The sequence below is a fragment of the Podarcis tiliguerta genome, assembly GCF_965153285.1.
Source record: "Podarcis tiliguerta genome assembly, chromosome: 1".
NCBI classification, from domain to species: domain Eukaryota; kingdom Metazoa; phylum Chordata; class Lepidosauria; order Squamata; family Lacertidae; genus Podarcis; species Podarcis tiliguerta.
Window position 1 is genome coordinate 64,425,516 of NC_139534.1, and position 18,041 is coordinate 64,443,556.

The following is an 18,041-nucleotide window of genomic DNA, read 5'->3' on the forward strand; positions in this document are numbered from 1 at the left end:
CTCATTTACAAGTGGGGAGGCTGTAAATGTGGACCGAGGGTTCCAACCTCAAAAAATTGCTCATGCATACAGAACAGCACACATGTATTGGTACATTCCACTCCAGATAACGTCAGTATTTCCAAAGAGCTTTTGTACCTCTGAATCATGCTGGGGGAGAGGATATAGATTTTGCTCAAGAGCCAGTTGTGTTCCATTTCACTGGGTGTATTTTTCCTATGCTAAGACACAGAAGCATGTTCAAACATTCAAGCCAAAATGTCATTTGTGCTGTGAACTTAACAGCTTGGAGACTTTCAAAGTCTATGCCACCACAAGGAACTCTTCCCTTCATACTACAACAAAAGCTCCTGGATACTATCCCTAACGTTTCTGCTGCTCTGAGGATTCTTCTCACACTTCAAGCATCAGTGGCAAGCGGTGAACACGGTGTCTCAAAGCTCACACTTATAAAAACTTGACCACACTCAACAATGACTAGCCGGCTTGGCAGCTGCTATATCAGTTGAACATGCCCAAGAAGGGCACTTGACCCAAAGGAACTGGTGACAAAATTTGTAAAGGAAAAGGTACACAAAATGAGATTTCGACGTGCCTGATGAAATCAAAACGACATCAATTTTTTGTGCCAAATCATTCCGAACAAACTTTTGCATTCGAGAAAGAGAATCAAAGGTGGTTGTACTACTTATTCTTGCAATTAATAATAATAAATTTAGCAGTTTCAAGTTTTGAGCTTGTCTTTTTTTTCTACAAGACACCTGTTTTTCAGCACTGAAGTTTGCTTTTTTTTGCGGGGGTGCAAGTAATTAGCCCGCCTAGGGTGCAAAACAGCCTGGTGCCGGCACTGCCTGAATACTGCTGTGCAGAATGTCGAATTTGAGTGTGCGCCCCAGAGCTCCGGAGCACACAAAACCATTACGAAGACGAAGGCTATTGCCTTTACCTCCCGATGCCTGCGGCCCTGCTGCTCTGCATCCACGTGAAGCGTGGGGAGGGGCTCTTCTCTTCCCGCACCCCCTCCTTGCTAGAGATTAGGCGTGTCTCTTCCTGGGACCCCCACCCTCCTCCTGTCCATAAATAGCCAAGCCCCAGGAGGCGCGCAGACCAGAGCAGCCACAGAGCCACCGACTGCAGCCAGCTCTGCCAGCGGCGTCACAGCATGTACACCAGCAGAATGGAGGTTCCCAGGAGGGGGCGATCCTTCGACTCCATGAACACCAGCTTCGGCGAGAATCAGCTCAACAACGTGGTAGGCAACCTCTCCTCTTTGGCCATCCTCAACGAGGTAGGTGTGCGCAGCAGGAGAGGCGCTTCTTGACTTTCATTCCACTTCTCTTAGATTCCTTCCTGATCCAGGAGATCTCCCGTGGTTGGTCTACTATATGGTCATGCAGAGAGAGCCACGGTGACATTTGTTTTTTGTGCTTTTGATGAGTTTGTGTCTGTTTGATAAAGAATCGTCTAGTAGTCAGATCACAGCTGCATTTTAAAATATATGAACGATGATACTTTAGGATATTGTACCGCAAAAAGTTTTTGAGCTGCTGGGAGAACATCGTTCCTGTGTGGCTTTGTATTATAGAGATAGTAAAAGTACATGAAGTACTTTGGGAATTAAAACCTCCACAAGAAATGACACCTCCTTTTTAGAAGTGGAAGAATCCCTTGGTGGGTCCACAGGAAACCTTCACAATGTTGCACAATATTCAAATTCACTCCAACTTATGCAAAATGCTAGGTATATGTTATTGCTTGGTGCATATTCTGCAGCAAATTTGGCCAGCTGTGTGGTTCTGTTCGCCCTGCTCTCCCCCACTGGCTGTCCCAGTAACAAGTGGTGCAATTCCACACTGAAACGTGCATTTTACAGCATCGCTTGTTTAAACACCCTCAGACAGGTCAGCTATCGGATCTAAGCTAGCTGCACACAGGGAGACTTTGTGGAGAATGAAGAGCAAGTGCTCCTCTCTACCTGGGACTGGCAGCTATCACAATGGCTAAAAAGCACACAGTCCTTCAAATGACTAGATGAGGATTAAGCTGGGCAAGTTTCCGTTTCAGCTCTGCAATTTGAAAACTCACTGCCCAATTGTCCTACCACAATTGATAATATAATCTGGATAAATTTGGGGCATTAATCTAATTAAGGGCACCAGCATCTCAGGAAGGCACTGTAGCCATGTAACTGAGAAAAGGTGGGCACCCATTCTTATTCTGAATAGCCCTGTGGAAAGTCAACTGTGTAGATTGATCCTTGCAGACATGTGGACTTCCAGGGAATAAGAGATTCCCTGCCTGTGTGTATTCTGGGGTGTCCACCTTGTCCCCTTGCCCATCTGGTGTACTAGAGGTCATGACATACTGAGGAATATCTCAGTATGAGAAACACCCTGAATATTTGCAGGGTAGTGCAGATGGACACCCTTTCATCAGAGAGTGTTAAAAAGGGATCTGCAAACTGAGCGTGATGTTGCACTCAGATTCCATCCAATGTCTTACTTGCATCTTATTTATCTTCCTCTTTGGCAATGCTCATTTCCCTATCCTAGACCCCTTTCAGCTAGCGCCTGTCTTTAGTAAGTGCTAATTGACATACAAGTGCCTTTGAACTTATGCATCCTGTCTACAAAAAATAGGGAGATGCATGAGCAAGGCATGTGTCCTATGCTCATCACCTGATGTTACCCTTCAGCATATGACGATGAAGATGCTATTTCTGTAGGCTGCACTTTTGGGGGACTCGCATCGCTTGCAGCCACTGATAGACCAGTCCTCAGCGTTAACAATGAAACTTTAAAAAAGTGATTGACGCTGGTGGCCATTGTGGCTTCTAGTGACAAGATGTTCTGTACATGAGCCGTGTGTTTTGTGACGGAGTCCTTCCTTTGGCTTACCATCTTTAATCCACTGCCTACCAATGATGACTTGATAGTTTGTTTGTTTTGCATGCAGGTGTGAATAACCTCTCCCTTTCTAATCTCCCGACTTCGCTAATCATATTATAAAGTAAGCCCATCATCTAAGTCATCTGAGTTAACCTTCCCAGTGGTTTAAGTCTGTCTTCATAAGGATGATCTCACTTTCCTGATAATTCCCCTTGACTATATCTAGCCAGCTTTGCTATATCGTCACCGTTTTACCCAATCCTGCTACCCCATCTAAGGTATTTGAGACACCAGGTCAAATAAATATGTATTATATTGGTCAGCAACTAGCTTCCCCAGAGGGCTAGTTGGAGACAGGAGTGAATGGTGGAAGAACAGCCCCTCTAGAGGTGCCTGCCAGCAAGTTATTTTACTACAAATGCCACTTTTCCTACCCTACACTTGCTGGTGCCAGACAGCTGATTTATAGGAACCAGATTTGGCCCACAGGCCTCCAGTTGCTGCCACTGAATTTAATATATTTGTACCCCATCACTCCAATCATTCAAAGCAGGCGTTTAAAAACCACCCATTTAACAGAGAGCTTTGCAAGCTATAAGAACCGTATTTATAGCCACCAACAGCTAGTGGTCGAGGAGTACATGGCAAACTGAGGCTGCTGCAGTGCCCTGGGGGTCTTGCAAGAGACAGTGCTGGGAAAACTAGCTTAGGAGGTAAGAGGAGATTTACCTCTGCTGAACCTGCCATTGATGTCAGCAGTTTGAAGATCTTCTTCTTGAGATCTGGAGCAGATTAGGGAAGAGGCAAGTCTACATAAGCAAACTAAGCCTGTTCTTGTAATGAGAGTTTTCTGTAGATAGCTTTGTTGGAACCAATCAACCCTATGCTGGCTGGCTGTCAAGATAGGCAAACCCAAGAGCAGGGTTCAATCTCCACTTGGTCATGAAGCTCACAGGGTGACCTTGGGCTAGGAACTGCCTCTTAGCCTAACCTACCTCACAAGGTTGTTGTGGGGATTAAATGAGGAGGGGGGAAACCATAATTTCTCTTTAGAGAAAAAGGTGGGATTTAAATGCAACAAATAAATAAACAATAAATTTAACCCTAAGGGGAGGTTTGCTACTGATTTTAGACCCAAATAGGTTGTACTAAACATGATGCAAGCAGGGTTGTTTCAAAATTGTAAAAACTAATCCATATCAACTATTTCCTTCCTTCCTGAGCATAAAGCCACACTTTTCTGGATCTACCCTGAGCTAGCTAAGCATTTATTGAGCAGCGTCAGACAAAAAGGTTGTAAAAGCCATTGTAAAAAGTTAAAATCATTAGGATCAGAATCACACGTAGTTTAATGGTGAATTTTGGACACAATGGAGAAGTAAAAGATTTGGGTTATTATAAAAGATGCAGGAGGAAATGATTAACAATGGGACCCACAAAGGGGAGGAGGGAAGTTCAGGAGACTCTCTGGAATCCCGTTTCTATGTTGCAGGTTGGATATGGGACTATAAAATTTTAATCTGAAAAATCAAATAAATAAATTTATATATATATTTCAAATATATATATATCAAGGAGCATCAGATGTCCTGAAAAAGAGTCACATTCAGCTCTTGCTCAGGAAGAGAACACTTATAAGCAGATTCTCTGCCACCTGAAAAAAGTTTAATAGGAGACTTAAGAATGTTTTTGTGGAGTGTTGAAGTCAATCAACCACTCCCACGTGAGGCTTAGATCTAATTTTTGCTTGGAGCATAAGCTTTTATGGATTTCTACCACAATAAAGCTGCCATAAGACTCTTCCTTGTGACATCTTATCTGTGGAAGGGCAGTTTGGAAATCTAATGAATTAGTGGTGTAGGTGCAGCAGGAACAAAGGGACCTGTTTAGTTCTTCTTCAAGAGTATTAGGCTTGGTGTAAAGTTGTGCCACCAAAAGTAGATGTGGCTTGCAGTAGGTTCTTAGATAATCTCATTGTCACTCAGTACCACTTTAGTAGGGTGCATAAGAAGATCCTTGTTTGGATCAGACCAATTTAGTCCTGCATCCTGTTTTCACAGTCGCCCACAGGATGTCCACAGTGGTTCATCCCACCCCATAGATGTCTTTCAGCAACTCCACATTCAAAATACCCACATTTCTGCGCAAAGAGAATCCAATTGCTGCATGTTGAACCAACTGCATGCCTCAAGCAAACTTGGATAGCTTTTATTTTTTAGTTTAATTTCTAATGCTGCTAAAAGTTAGCTTGTCATAGAAAGAGATTACAATGACGGGAGGGAGGGAGGATAAGTGTGGACAGAAGAAAGGCTTTAAGATTGGTGATTGGGAGGAAGGATGACAAAGATGCAGAGCTGAATACAGCATTTAAATTTTGCCTACTGAATGCTGGAGGTCCACTGTGGGCTGCTTCTCTGGCTGGGGGCCTTCAGATGTTTCCAAGCTCATTCCTGAAACAATGAGTAGGAAACCTTCTTTCATTTTATTGTTATTTAAAAAAATCAGTATTTAAAGATGTCCATTTCTAGGCAAGAACTTAGATGTGACATTTCTCAATGGAGGTGATGGAATACACATAGCATTGTAATGTAGCTTGGAAGGTCAGGTGTGATAATGTGAGAAGGAAGTGCACTGTGGGAACTAGCCCTTAGTGATATTATTATTATTATTATTATTATTAATAATAATAATAATAATTTATATCCTGCCCATCTGGTTGGGCTTCCCCAGCCACCCTGGGCAGCTCCCAACAGAATATTAAAAACACGATAAAACATCAAAGATTAAAAACTTCCCTAAACAGGGCTGCCTTCAGATGTCTTCTAAAAGTCAGATAGTTGTTTATTTCCTTGACATCTGCTGGGAGGGCATTCCACAGGGCAGGCGCCACTACCAAGAAGGCCCTCTGTCTGGTTCCCTGTAACCTCACTTCTCGCAGTAAGAGAACTGCCAGAAGACCCTTGGAGCTGGACATCAGTGTCCGGGCTGAACAATGTGGGTGGAGATCTAGGTATACTGGGTATTTAATGCAGGTTAAGATATTCAGCTTGCCACCTCTTTTCTCTCTCTTCATATAATCCCTTCTCAGGTATGGAATTGCTTTGAGGTGGGGAACTTGTGGTTCTCCTGATGTCATGGGACTACAACCCCCATCACCACTGATTATTGGCCAAACTGGCTGGGACTGATGGGAGTTGGAGTCCAGGAACACCTGGAGAGCTGCAGGTCCCCCATCACTGGTTCAAGGTACATAAACCTTGTGTTTATTTCAACTATTAGATGTGCTCATGAAACATAAGTCTTTTCTTCAGGGCATACAGGGACGAAGTGATTTAGGAGATGGTGGTCTTCTACTTGCCTCTATGAGTGTTTGTGGCCTGCACAGTCTGTATGTAGGGCTGGCTTTCCACTCCCGGCAGGGGTGGGAGGATGTCTGTAGGCTAGCTTGGGAGAAGGTTATTTTCTATTTTAACAGCCACTTCCTGTGCTTCCAGCTCTTCACTACAGCACTGAAACCACAGCGGCCGGAGGCTGCTATGCAGACTTGTTGTTAGTATAGTTGAAACAAAGCGATAGCTAGGGTTGCCGAATGACTGAGCAGGGAAAAAACACCACAGCCTGACTTTGAAAGTAGCTTGCTTTGTAGAAATCAACAGTTGAAGCTCTTCTCAGCATGGATATAAGCCTTTATCACCTGCTAAGAAGGCCAGCCCATCTCATTTTGATTCCTGGGGTGCGACAGCAAATGGTGTCCTCTCATCCCACCATGTTAAAGGACTAGCCAAGGCCAGCCATGTAATTTTTTAGCACCTGAGGCAGAAAATCACACAAGTGCCTCTTCTCCTCCCTGGCAGTTAAAATACAAAATCAGTACATTAAATAAAGAATTTACTGCCCTTTCATGGCACCCCATTCTGCAGCCTAAGGGAGACAACTTTGAACCTAAAAAAAATAGGTTTGTTTTGAAACTTTGACTTAACTCTTAACTCTGCTTGCCATCTGCATCATTTTTAGATCCACAAGTCCAACTACACGATGAATGATGACAACAAAGAGAATGAAGACAATGCATCTGAAAGGGGGAGAGCTGCCGTCATTTTTTCTTTAAAAAATGAAGTTGGAGGGCTTGTGAAAGCCCTAAAGCTCTTTCAGGTAAGCAGTCCAGTCCCTGTTCTGTACAGCTGGTACAGAGTAAAGATAGCAACAACCTCTGTAACGGCATGGTTAGTTTTGCTGCTGTATAAGATTTTAGATTTTATAAACAAAAAATGCTAAACCTAAAATAGTACGACCATACAACTGTGCACTCCAAATGGAGGTTGAGATGAAATCCCAGAATCTGATCTGAAGGACTGAACCTTAAGGGTATTGGAGAAGAATTTATTTGTTTGTTTTGCGTTTCAGACACCTCTGAAAATTTGTAACTTACTCAGGGCAGATTTGCACATTATATGGAAGTGCTGATTCCACATTTCAAGGGTCCCAAGGGGGCAGGTTGTAGGTTCCCTCCTCCCTGGGAGAGATGCTTTAACTGTTATTCCAAGTGTCCCTGTAACTCACTATTACACATGATGTGTAAAGAAGGCATTAGAACGGTCACTTTTGTGGCATCTTCTTACTAAATAGTGCACTGCTTATTAGTATATGACTAGTAATTTAATGTTGAAGTCAATCAACCACTTCTCTGGGGGAAAGTAAAGAAACTGTGCCTATGCACTTTCTAGAGTGAGACCTGGGGCAAATGTAGCCCTCCAGGTCTCTCTGTAGGCTGAATCCCTCACTGGCCTTGTTCTGTGCCCTCCTGAAGTACACATGGGCAACTGTGGATTTAAGCCAGGAGTGGGTGCTTTAGTTCTCCTACTCTGGTACACAAAAGGGAAGGAGATATGATTGGTGCCCTGCAGAAGCTTGAGGCTAATGCAGGCATCCCCAACCTTCGGCCCTCCAGATGTTTTGGACTACAATTCCCATCATCCCTGACCACTGGTCCTGTTATCTAGGGATCATGGGAGATGTAGGCGAAAACATCTAGAGAGTCGCAGGTTGGGGATGCCTGGGCTAATGCATACATTCTCTTATTTTACTCTTTGCCTTTATACGTGAATTATCATGCTGAAAATGAGAAGTATTTTCATAAGGTTATTCACTATGGCAGGGAGTGTATTCGAAGTGTAGATTATTTTGTGTTAATTAGTTTGTTTGATGAACTATATCAGAGGAAGGGGCGACTAGCAGAGATTTTGGTCCTCGGGTGCTATTGACCAACGAAAAAAATATCTTTCTTATCCATCAGGAAAAGCATGTGAACCTGGTGCACATAGAATCTCGAAAATCCAGGAGACGAAATTCAGAGTTTGAGATCTTTGTAGATTGTGACAGTAACAGGGAACAGCTTGAGGAGATCTTCCATCTCTTGAAATCGCATGCCAATGTGGTATCTGTGAACCAGACAGACAATTTCCTCGTACAGGAAGATGGTAAGGAAGAAAATAAGAATGATTTATTAAAAGTGCATGCCCTTTAAAAGGTGTGATCACGTGCCAGTGTTTGTGGTGCTAGATTTTAAAAACAATGTCTTGTTTTTTTCTTTAGAGAGGCTTCTTCTTTTTCTTTTCTTTTCATCTAATGCATTTTCAAAGAATGGTTTACAGTAGTTTAAAACAGATTTCCTTCTACTATGAGATGTTTAAAAAGAAAGATACATACATTGGTTGGCTATGGGACTGCTGGGCAAAGTGAACCTGTGCTTAGGAAGGGAGCAGCATGATTTTAAATATAAATTCCACTGAATCCATCTCATAAGGCTGTGATCCCATGAAAAATTAGACGTGCCCAATTTGTCACAGATACCTCTAATTCGGCATAAGATTGGGCTTCCCATGTGGTTAGGAGTTTCAACCTAAGTGCATGGGACTTGATTCACAACTAGGGTCCATTTGATCGCCATAGGAGGAATTTGATGGCACGCTAAGGCAATCGTTCCATCAGGGCAATTATTTTGGCTTTCCAGAGGGAATAATCCCCCCACATGCTGTTATGTTATGGGGGTTCTCCCGAAATTCCCTCCTGAGCCAATGCTGAAGGCGCAAGGGGAAGAGAGACGGAAAGCCTTATTGCACAAGTGGAAGTCCTTGCGCATTAGCTAATCCTGCTCTATATTTAGAAATGAAGTTTACCCTATCACAAATTTTCTATTGGTTTCAAATGTTTTCTGCCTGCGTCCAGTAGCCTGTGCATTCCCTTACTTGCTTGAGCCATCATACTAACGGGGATTTAAGATGTTCCATAGAAGTCAGATATGATTTGATGAATGGGGTTTTCAGGAACAGAGGACCCTGCCTTAGGAAAAGGGAGCTGGGCCACAGGAGCTGTAGGTTCGTTCTGTGACCTATGCAATTCTGAATACTATTTCACTTTGTTTTTGTCTCCAGCACTTGGTGCAAATGGCCATAACGCAGTAGAACAATATCCATTTCACAATAGAGGGCCTGCAAAATTATGTAGTGAGCAAACCAAGGAAATCTGCTTCTTTTTCCTGGGTCTCCCTTAATATGTGGGGTTTCTGGTTATTTGTGTTTACATTCGGAACTGGTGACTTTGGTTTGTTCTCCTTTAAAACCTTTTCGTTTTTGAACTACAACTCCCTGAGGATTGGCCATGCCGGCTGGGACTGATGGGAACTGGAGTCCAACAGCACCTGGAGGGGCACAGTTTCCACAGTCTTGAGATTTAAAGCCTTTTCCTGTAAGCAACACCTGAGCCTCCCCTTTTTTGCCTTATTTGGCAGCAGAGGGTTGAAGGTGTGAGAGCAACAGCTAAGCTGAATCCCTGATGCAAGCAGTAAGAGCTAAACTTACTTTCTTCCCCTGTTTTTAGTATCGTTGTTCCTTTTGCCATATCTACCACAGGAGGAAGTGCCCAGTGTTGTGTGAAGGTCAGATAGGAAGATGTTCTCTTCTCCTCTTGACATTAATTCCTCAGAAACTAGATTTCATTTTCTAGCTGTCATAGCTGGCCATAAGCACAGTTTCCTTTTCGTAGCAAGCTTAATTTTATTAATAGCTATGTGGGTTTTATTCATTCCGTAGAATTTTATTAATAGCTATATGGGTTTTATTCATTCCATAGATATGGAAAATATCCCCTGGTTCCCTAAGAAGATCTCGGATTTGGATAAATGTGCAAATCGTGTTCTAATGTATGGTTCTGATCTGGATGCAGACCATCCAGTGAGTAGATTCATATTTCTCTCACAATATTTCTGTTGCCTTTAACGAGCTCCTCAAAACACTTACTTTGAATATCTGGATATCTGATACTTTAGACTTGTATTCCAATATCAGAGTTTGATGCACATTGAACATACTAACATATCAAACATGATAATACTGAGCTATAATGGTACAACCAGTATGTGATTCAATCCTATCCGAAAACAGCAATGGTCAAGAAGCATGCAGATTGAAGAAAAAATTCCCCTCAACTGGGGGGGTGGGTTTAGGAGTAGAAACATGTTAATCACAAAGACTGACTGGGCCTTAATTTTTGTGTTTCACTTTTAGGGTTTCAAAGACAACGTTTATCGCAAGAGACGGAAGTATTTTGCAGACCTGGCTACGAACTACAAACAGTATGTGTCAATCTTTGTTAAATGCTCTTGCTAAAGATGGGGCGCGGGACGCGGGTGGCGCTGTGGGTTAAAGCCTCAGCGCCTAGGACTTGCCGATCGAAAGGTCGGCGGTTCGAATCCCCGTGGCGGGGTGCGCTCCCATCGTTTGGTCCCAGCGCCTGCCAACCTAGCAGTTCGAAAGCACCCCTGGGTGCAAGTAGATAAATAGGGACCGCTTACCAGCGGGAAGGTAAACAGCGTTCTGTGTGCTGTGCTGGCTCGCCAGATGTAGCTTGTCACGCTGGCCACGTGACCTGGAAGTGTCTGCGGACAGCGCTGGCTCCCAGCCTATAGAGTGAGATGAGTGCACAACCCTAGAATCTGGCAAGACTGGCCCATACGCGCATGGGTACCTTTACCTTTTAAAGATGGGGCAGGAACCTTTCAGGGCCAGGGACAAAGCCTTGGAGACTTGCGTATTAGTAATCTGACTGACAAATGTGGAGGTTGAGAATATATTCTGGATCACAGAGTATGCCAGTCAGCCAGTTTTGCTTAGCTCCTTTGCCAATCCAAGCTAGAGTTCAGCACAGCAAAATAAAGCTTTCCTCCAAAATCATTGCAGTGACCCTACAAGACCAGGCAAAACCAGTTTATGTTGTTATTATTGGCCAATCCAATTTCCCAAGCAATGATGCACAGAACTGAAGGTAACACTAGGACTCTGAAGTGTAATTTGAAAACAAATGTTTCATTTCTGACAAACGTTTCTGAAAGTCAGCCCTTGATTCTGCCTTCTCGTCATAGTGGCGACCCAATTCCAAAAGTTGAATTCACCGAGGAGGAGATCAGGACTTGGGGCACAGTATTCCGAGAACTGCATAAGCTCTACCCAACCCACGCTTGCAGAGAATATCTCAAAAACCTGCCTTTGCTAGCCAAGTACTGTGGGTACAGAGAAGACAACATACCCCAGCTGGAAGATGTGTCACGTTTTCTAAAAGGTAATGCGCAGGCGTCTCTCTGACCAGATGTTTTTGCTGAGGCAATGCTACCATTTTAATAGGACAGACATAGCCAACGTGGTGCCCTACAAATGTTGTTGGACTACAACTCCCATCAGCCCCAGCCTGCACCACCAGTGGTCGGGGGTCATGGGAGTTGCAGTCAAATTTATTTTTCTTGGCTCCCTCTGCAATATGGCTTTGATGAAGAACAAGATGCTAGAGATCTCCATGTGTTTGAACTGCTGCAACATGGGTGTTTGGTGAGGGGACTTGGCTGGATGTTTATCTTCTAAATTTGCCACCATCTTGGTTTTTGCAGAGCGCACTGGATTTACTATCCGCCCAGTTGCTGGATACCTCTCGCCCAGAGATTTCTTGGCAGGTTTAGCCTTCAGAGTGTTCCACTGCACTCAGTATGTTCGACATAGTTCTGACCCGCTTTACACACCAGAACCGTAAGCAGCTATTTTTTCATCCTTATTCCAAATAACATGTACATTTATACTTATTCCAGGAAAGTGTACCCATTTTGAAAGCTTGGTGTCAATCAATGAAATCCTTCTCCTGTCTACTCAGAAGTAAGTCCTACTGAGCTCAGTGGGGCTCACTCCTAAGTAACTGGGCATAGAATTGCAACCTAAAGCTAGACTTTATGACCATTTTACAAATCAACACACAGTAATGCTCTCCTTTTCAAACATTTAGATCAAATCTGGCTCTTGTGAGTTGGAGGTGGGAGGCAGGGAACAGTGTTGAGAGCAGAGAACTTGTAACTGAGGGCTGTCAAACATATTTAACACAAGCCTAGCTCTCACAATGTGAATTATTTCCACTTATTTTAGTACAACTGAAGAATCAAAATAAGTTTAGGATTTCTTTTCTCTGAGATCCTTAGATTAAGGATATTGAATTAAATAAGACTGAGTGCCTACAGACCAATTAACCCATCTATATTTTGGACTTACTAAGCCTATCTTAGCACTCTCATCTTCATTATCATGCACATTTTTGCTACTCCATGAGCTTGACCAGCCTAATAATCCTACTTTCTGCACCTATTGCCATCGCCACAACTCCAATTCACATACATTACACAATTTGCAATAATGTAGGTGCTCCTTGGGAAGGCCCATTCATGTCATCTTTCTCCTCATTTTTTTGTCAAGAAGTAGTAGTTCAAACTGGGCATGCAGGCTTCTAATGTAGAGTACCCATGACACTTCAGTAAATAAGTAATGATTACACTGGCAACCACCTCCTTCCCCTCAGGAGCTCAAGCTGGGGGTATGAAGTTTTCCCCTTCCCCATTTTGTCCTCACAGCAATCTAGTGTAGTAGGTAAGGCCTGGCAGATTGTGACTGGCCGAAGATCAGTCGAGTTTCATAACTGAGTGGGTTATGAACTGAACTGAACCCTGATCTCCCAGGTCCTAGTCTGACACTCTTAACCACTGCACCAAATTGGCTATGTCCATGTGTCATCATTTCCACCACAGAGAAGAGATTGAGTATGCATGTGTGTTGGCCCTATGTAAAATCCCCCACTCTCTGTGCTCTTGTAATTACACATGTCTACCAAGTTTCTAAACCACTTTGTGTACCTGGCATATAGCTCATGTGCGCTTATGCCCCACCAAGCGTGCTGATGTCTGTTGTGCTATGGGATACTTGGAGGTTTTCCTCCTCAATTGTTATATATTTTTGGCAGATTACCTATTTATATTAGATGAGCTTGCTTTTACACATCAACTGTAAGGGACAAACTACCTGGATCAACATTAGCTTGCTTTTCCTGTTTTCCAGTGATACCTGCCATGAGCTTTTGGGCCATGTACCTCTTCTTGCTGAACCCAGTTTTGCCCAATTCTCTCAGGAAATTGGCTTGGCTTCCCTTGGGGCATCTGATGAAGCTGTTCAGAAGCTGGCAACTGTAAGTAAAGGATACGGGCCGCTCTGTGCAACATGTTCCTCATTTCCATGGATACTACCTCAGTGATTCCATCTTGTGTGTGCCACCATGGAAGAGGCCCTTTCTCTAGTTGCCACCTCACACAGTGAAGATACCCAGAGGAGGGCCTCTAACTCACCACTTTTTTTCTCATGGCCAAATTAGAGAACCTGTCTTCATACTGAACAGTGTTGAAATTATATTCCATTTCCCAGCTATACAAAGGGCCTTGGCTCCTGAGTGCCATCATTTCTTAGGGATGAACTGAGGGGTTTAGGGGTTTTCTGAATCCAAAGTCTGGGTTGTTTTAAATTGCAAGTAATGGATGATGGTGCAAGTCAGTGGTATAAGGGATTCCATATTAAAGGGGAAATAACATTCATGCCTACTCTTCATCTAGGAAAGGGAGCATGAAAACACTTGTTGCTTGAGTTTTATCAAGTTGCATCTCTGTCAAAGGCTCACTGTGTTGCCTTCCTTTTTCCTCAGTGCTACTTCTTCACAGTAGAGTTTGGCTTATGTAAGCAAGAAGGCCGGCTAAGAGCCTATGGAGCTGGTTTACTCTCTTCTATCAGTGAACTGAAGGTAAGCCTTAAAAGTCTCTTTTAACTACAGTCAATGGGTCTTCAGAGCAAACTGTTCAAAAACCTTCTACATTCAGGGAATGCTTTTCACATTAACCTGTCTGCCAAGATGGTCAAATTATTGACTTGAACTGACTGGTCAGAACATAATTTGTCAGTCTTAAGAAACAAACAAAACACACTTCACAGGTTTCCAGTCAGTTTGCAGACACACTGTAAGGTGATAGGTTTTGGTCTAGGCCCTAGAGAGTACTATACAGCTTAGGACCAGGGTCTCTGAAGGACACACTGCTTTCATGTATATCTGCCAATTCTGTAACATTTTCCTGAGAACATAAATTTATGACATCCATACACTTGACACCTTTGAGGTCCCAAATATATGCAAAACCCAATCTTTGTCATTTTGTTCCGTCTGACCACCAGCATGCACTGTCTGGAAATGCCAGAGTCAAGCCCTTTGACCCCAGTGTCACCTGCAAGCAAGAATGCATGATTACAACGTTCCAAGAAGTTTACTTTATTTCTGAAAGCTTTGAAGATGCAAAAGAAAAGATGAGGTAATTTTGCTAAGAACACCTGGGAGATTGAAAGGTGTCTTTATTTATCCACCTTTGTGGGGGAGGGCACACACACCTTAGTTATTACAGTGGTACCTCGGGTTAAGAACTTAATTTGTTCTGGAGGTCTGTTCTTAACCTGAAGCACCACTTTAGCTAATGGGGCCTCCCGCTGCCGCCGCGCCACCGCTGCACGATTTCTGTTCTCATCCTGAAGCAAAGTTCCTAACCCAAGGTAGGAACTTCTGGGTTAGCAGAGTCTGTAACCTGAAGCGTATGTAACCTGAAGCGTATGTAACCCGAGGTACCACTGTATTCTCCACCACTACCCCTTTGCGGTTGAGAGCTTGGCTAAACAGTTCTGTGTGGTGGCTAAGAGACCCAAGGCTCAGCCATGAATCTGAAAGTGCCCCGATCAAGTTTTACCTCTGTGGAGACTTGCTAAGTGGTCTTAAACAAGTCACTCTCTCTCAAACCCCACTCTGCCTCCCTGTCCCCAACATGGCAGTAAATTAATACATTTCCATGCTGTTATAAGAATTATAAGATTATGTATGTCAAGAACTTAAAAACAGCATTTGGTGCTGTTGTGTCACATCGAGGCTTGTGTGAAGCAGGTTTAAGACCAGGCAGCTCCATTATCTTATCCCAGTTCATTTGCTTGTTTCCCTCCTCTTTCCTGAGCTGTTGTCCCTGGATCTGACCATTCTCAGCATCACACCTGACAGCACTTTTTCCTTGGAGTATCATTTCTGATGAGTTAATGCAATTCTCTTTTTGGTTTTTATGAACCAGTTATAGCGGTACTTGAGATATTGTAGCACAGACATACAAGGAGTGGTCCTTGGTTGCCAGCTACATTGAGAAGGTGTAAGTGGGCTTCCATTGGAAATTTACTCCCCTTTTTCTTCCATCTGAACAGAGAGTTTGCAAAGACAATCAGGCGCCCCTTTGGAGTGAATTACAACCCATATACACAAAGCATTCAGATCCTGAAAGACACAAGGAGCATTGCTATTGTGGTGAATGAGCTACGCCATGAACTGGACATTGTCAGTGATGCCCTGACCAAGATGGGCAAGCAGCTGGGAATCTAACCTCTCCAGCGATCATCAACCATTCCACACTTGGCACCTATGGATTATGTCCCATTTTAGACATGGAAATACTCTTTGTGTGCTTTACCGCCCTGTGATCTTTGGATGAAGGGTGGTATACTCAATGAATGAATGAATGAATGAATGAATAAAGTAGGATGCCATTTTCCTGAAACCAAAGGCTGAATCACGGGGAAATAATTTGTTTTTGAACTATGCCCCCCAGAAACATTCATACCAATATTTGCATACTATTTCCCCCTTCCTCTTATGGCTCACCCACATACTCAGCAAGTTGGAAGGAGAGCAGATGCAACTTACTTGTGGACATAGGAATAGCTACAATGAAATAGGCAAGTGGTTCCATGTAGTCCAATGAGGGCTAATTCTAGCTGCTACTGAAGAATGGAAAGAACTAGAAACCAAGATCTAATGAGGACCTATTGCCACCCAGTCCAGGGATGACTCCAGCTCCCATCATCCCTGACCATTGGCTATTCTGCTGGGGCTGATGGGGGCTAGAGTCCATCAACACCTGGAGGCCCACAGCTTCCCCATCCCTGCCTCCAACCAGGTAGGGCTGATGGGGGCTAGAGTCCATCAACACCTGGAGGCCCACAGCTTCCCCATCCCTGCCTCCAACCAGGTACAGCATGTGCCATCATGTTTCAAGAAGGATTCAATAGTTATTTCAGTTGAAGGATGAAGACTATAATTCGATGCACACGTGCGTAGGAATCAATCCAAATGAATACAGGGGGGTTTATTTCTTGAGTTGCTCTGCACGTGCCATTTCTCATATTAGGTTTCCCAATATACTTGCATCTGGATACACTTTTACTTGGAGAACAGGGATCTCCTGCAGGAAGCTGTATCAGTGTTGTTTCATTCCATTATATTCGCATTTGGCTTCAGTGAGCGCCATCCAGCATGGCCAATGCCCAAGGATGAGGGAAGCAGCAATCCAGTAACATTTGGGAGGCACCAGGCTAGTTACCCCTGCTCTAGAGACTACACAGTGATGAATTTATAGCAAAATGAGCACAAATTAGGAGAAACCAGCTTTGAAGAGTATTTTAGGCCTTATGCATCCTATAGCCTGCTCCAGCCTACACCTCAAAAACCCAGTTTTTTGTACTATGTGAAGGGGTAGAAGGTGGTGTAGTTGCAGAACGATGGGAGGGACAATGATTTGCTACAAAAGAAACTGCTCGTTGTTCCAATTTGTTCTCAAGATGTCAGGAGACAGAGGCTCATTGGAATTACTTCTGAACTGGATATGCCTTCATATTTAGATAAACCTTACTTTTGTCTTAACTTAGAATTGGTTTTTAGGAATCTGAAACTTAAAAAAAATCATTGCAGTTGAAACAACTGGAAGTAACGGATTAGATTTTCTGGGCTTCTACAAAGAGTAGCATTTCTCGAAATAAACTGGATTATGCCATGTCTGTGCTTTTTTATTAGACATTTTTGGGCCTGTGTTATGTTTGTAATGCAAGAGAAAACATTGTACTATTAAATGAGTATTTGCACCTTAAACTCTAAGACTTGGATTTTAAAAAAAATCTTTGAAGCCGGTTGTAGTTTTGCAATTGACCTTGATGGATCCAAGAATTCACTTAAAATCTAAGTAGATATATTTTCAGGATACTTAAATATTTATATTCAATTTTAGGATGTGTAAACTTCGTCATCTGTGTTAGTAATTTCAGTGAATTTACTGTGGTGCTAGAACTGTTAAGTAGCCAGAGTGCTTAGCTAAATGATATTTCTCCCCATTTTTTTTTCTATTTTCAAATTAAAAAATGAACTTCAAGCAACACACTGCTTTGTGTTATTTGTTAGTTGGGGCCTGGAAAAATCTTGAAGCTGGGTGGCAATAAAATTGTGAGTGGGATAATGTTGTTATAACACTACCCTAATCTCTGAGCAGTGTGAGATTGCAGGGGTGCCAGGAGCTAACGCAGGGTTTGTGTTTCTTTCAGAATGAGGTACATAGATGTGTAGAGCCTAGAGGGAGGGGTTCACAGCATTAACACCCTAAGAGGGCGTTGGTTTCCCCATAGCCGCATCCTTGGATTCAAACAGAAATCAAACATCACTTTTGACTCTCTCACTTCCCAGCTTGCAGCTTTTCTTCCTGCTCACACCCACAACTCTCACCTCTGGTCTTTGACTTTTTAACTATCAGTGATTTGAGGAACGGGGCCCACTCATTTTCTGTCTGGCACAGACCCACTTCCTTTGTTCCCTTAATGACCCATCATCGCACCACAAAGTTAAGTCTGGTTATTTCGGAAATTTGAATCCTTGATTAGATTTTAACGCTTGCTGGATTCAGAAATT

At 43.2% G+C, this 18,041-nt stretch overlaps 1 protein-coding gene across 1 annotated transcript; it reads left to right on the forward strand.

Moving 5' to 3' along the window:
• The first annotated feature begins 925 nt into the window (after nucleotides 1-925).
• TPH1 (tryptophan hydroxylase 1) lies at nucleotides 926-17,515 on the forward strand. Its single transcript, XM_083429706.1, has 12 exons — nucleotides 926-1,288; nucleotides 6,903-7,040; nucleotides 8,182-8,365; nucleotides 10,017-10,117; nucleotides 10,451-10,518; nucleotides 11,305-11,501; nucleotides 11,824-11,959; nucleotides 13,307-13,433; nucleotides 13,941-14,036; nucleotides 14,462-14,595; nucleotides 15,518-16,215; nucleotides 16,287-17,515. The coding sequence occupies exons 1-11, from the start codon at nucleotides 1,163-1,165 to the stop codon at nucleotides 15,690-15,692; spliced, it is 1,482 nt and encodes a 493-aa protein (XP_083285832.1). The 5' UTR covers nucleotides 926-1,162; the 3' UTR covers nucleotides 15,693-16,215; nucleotides 16,287-17,515.
• Nucleotides 17,516-18,041: the final 526 nt, after the last annotated feature.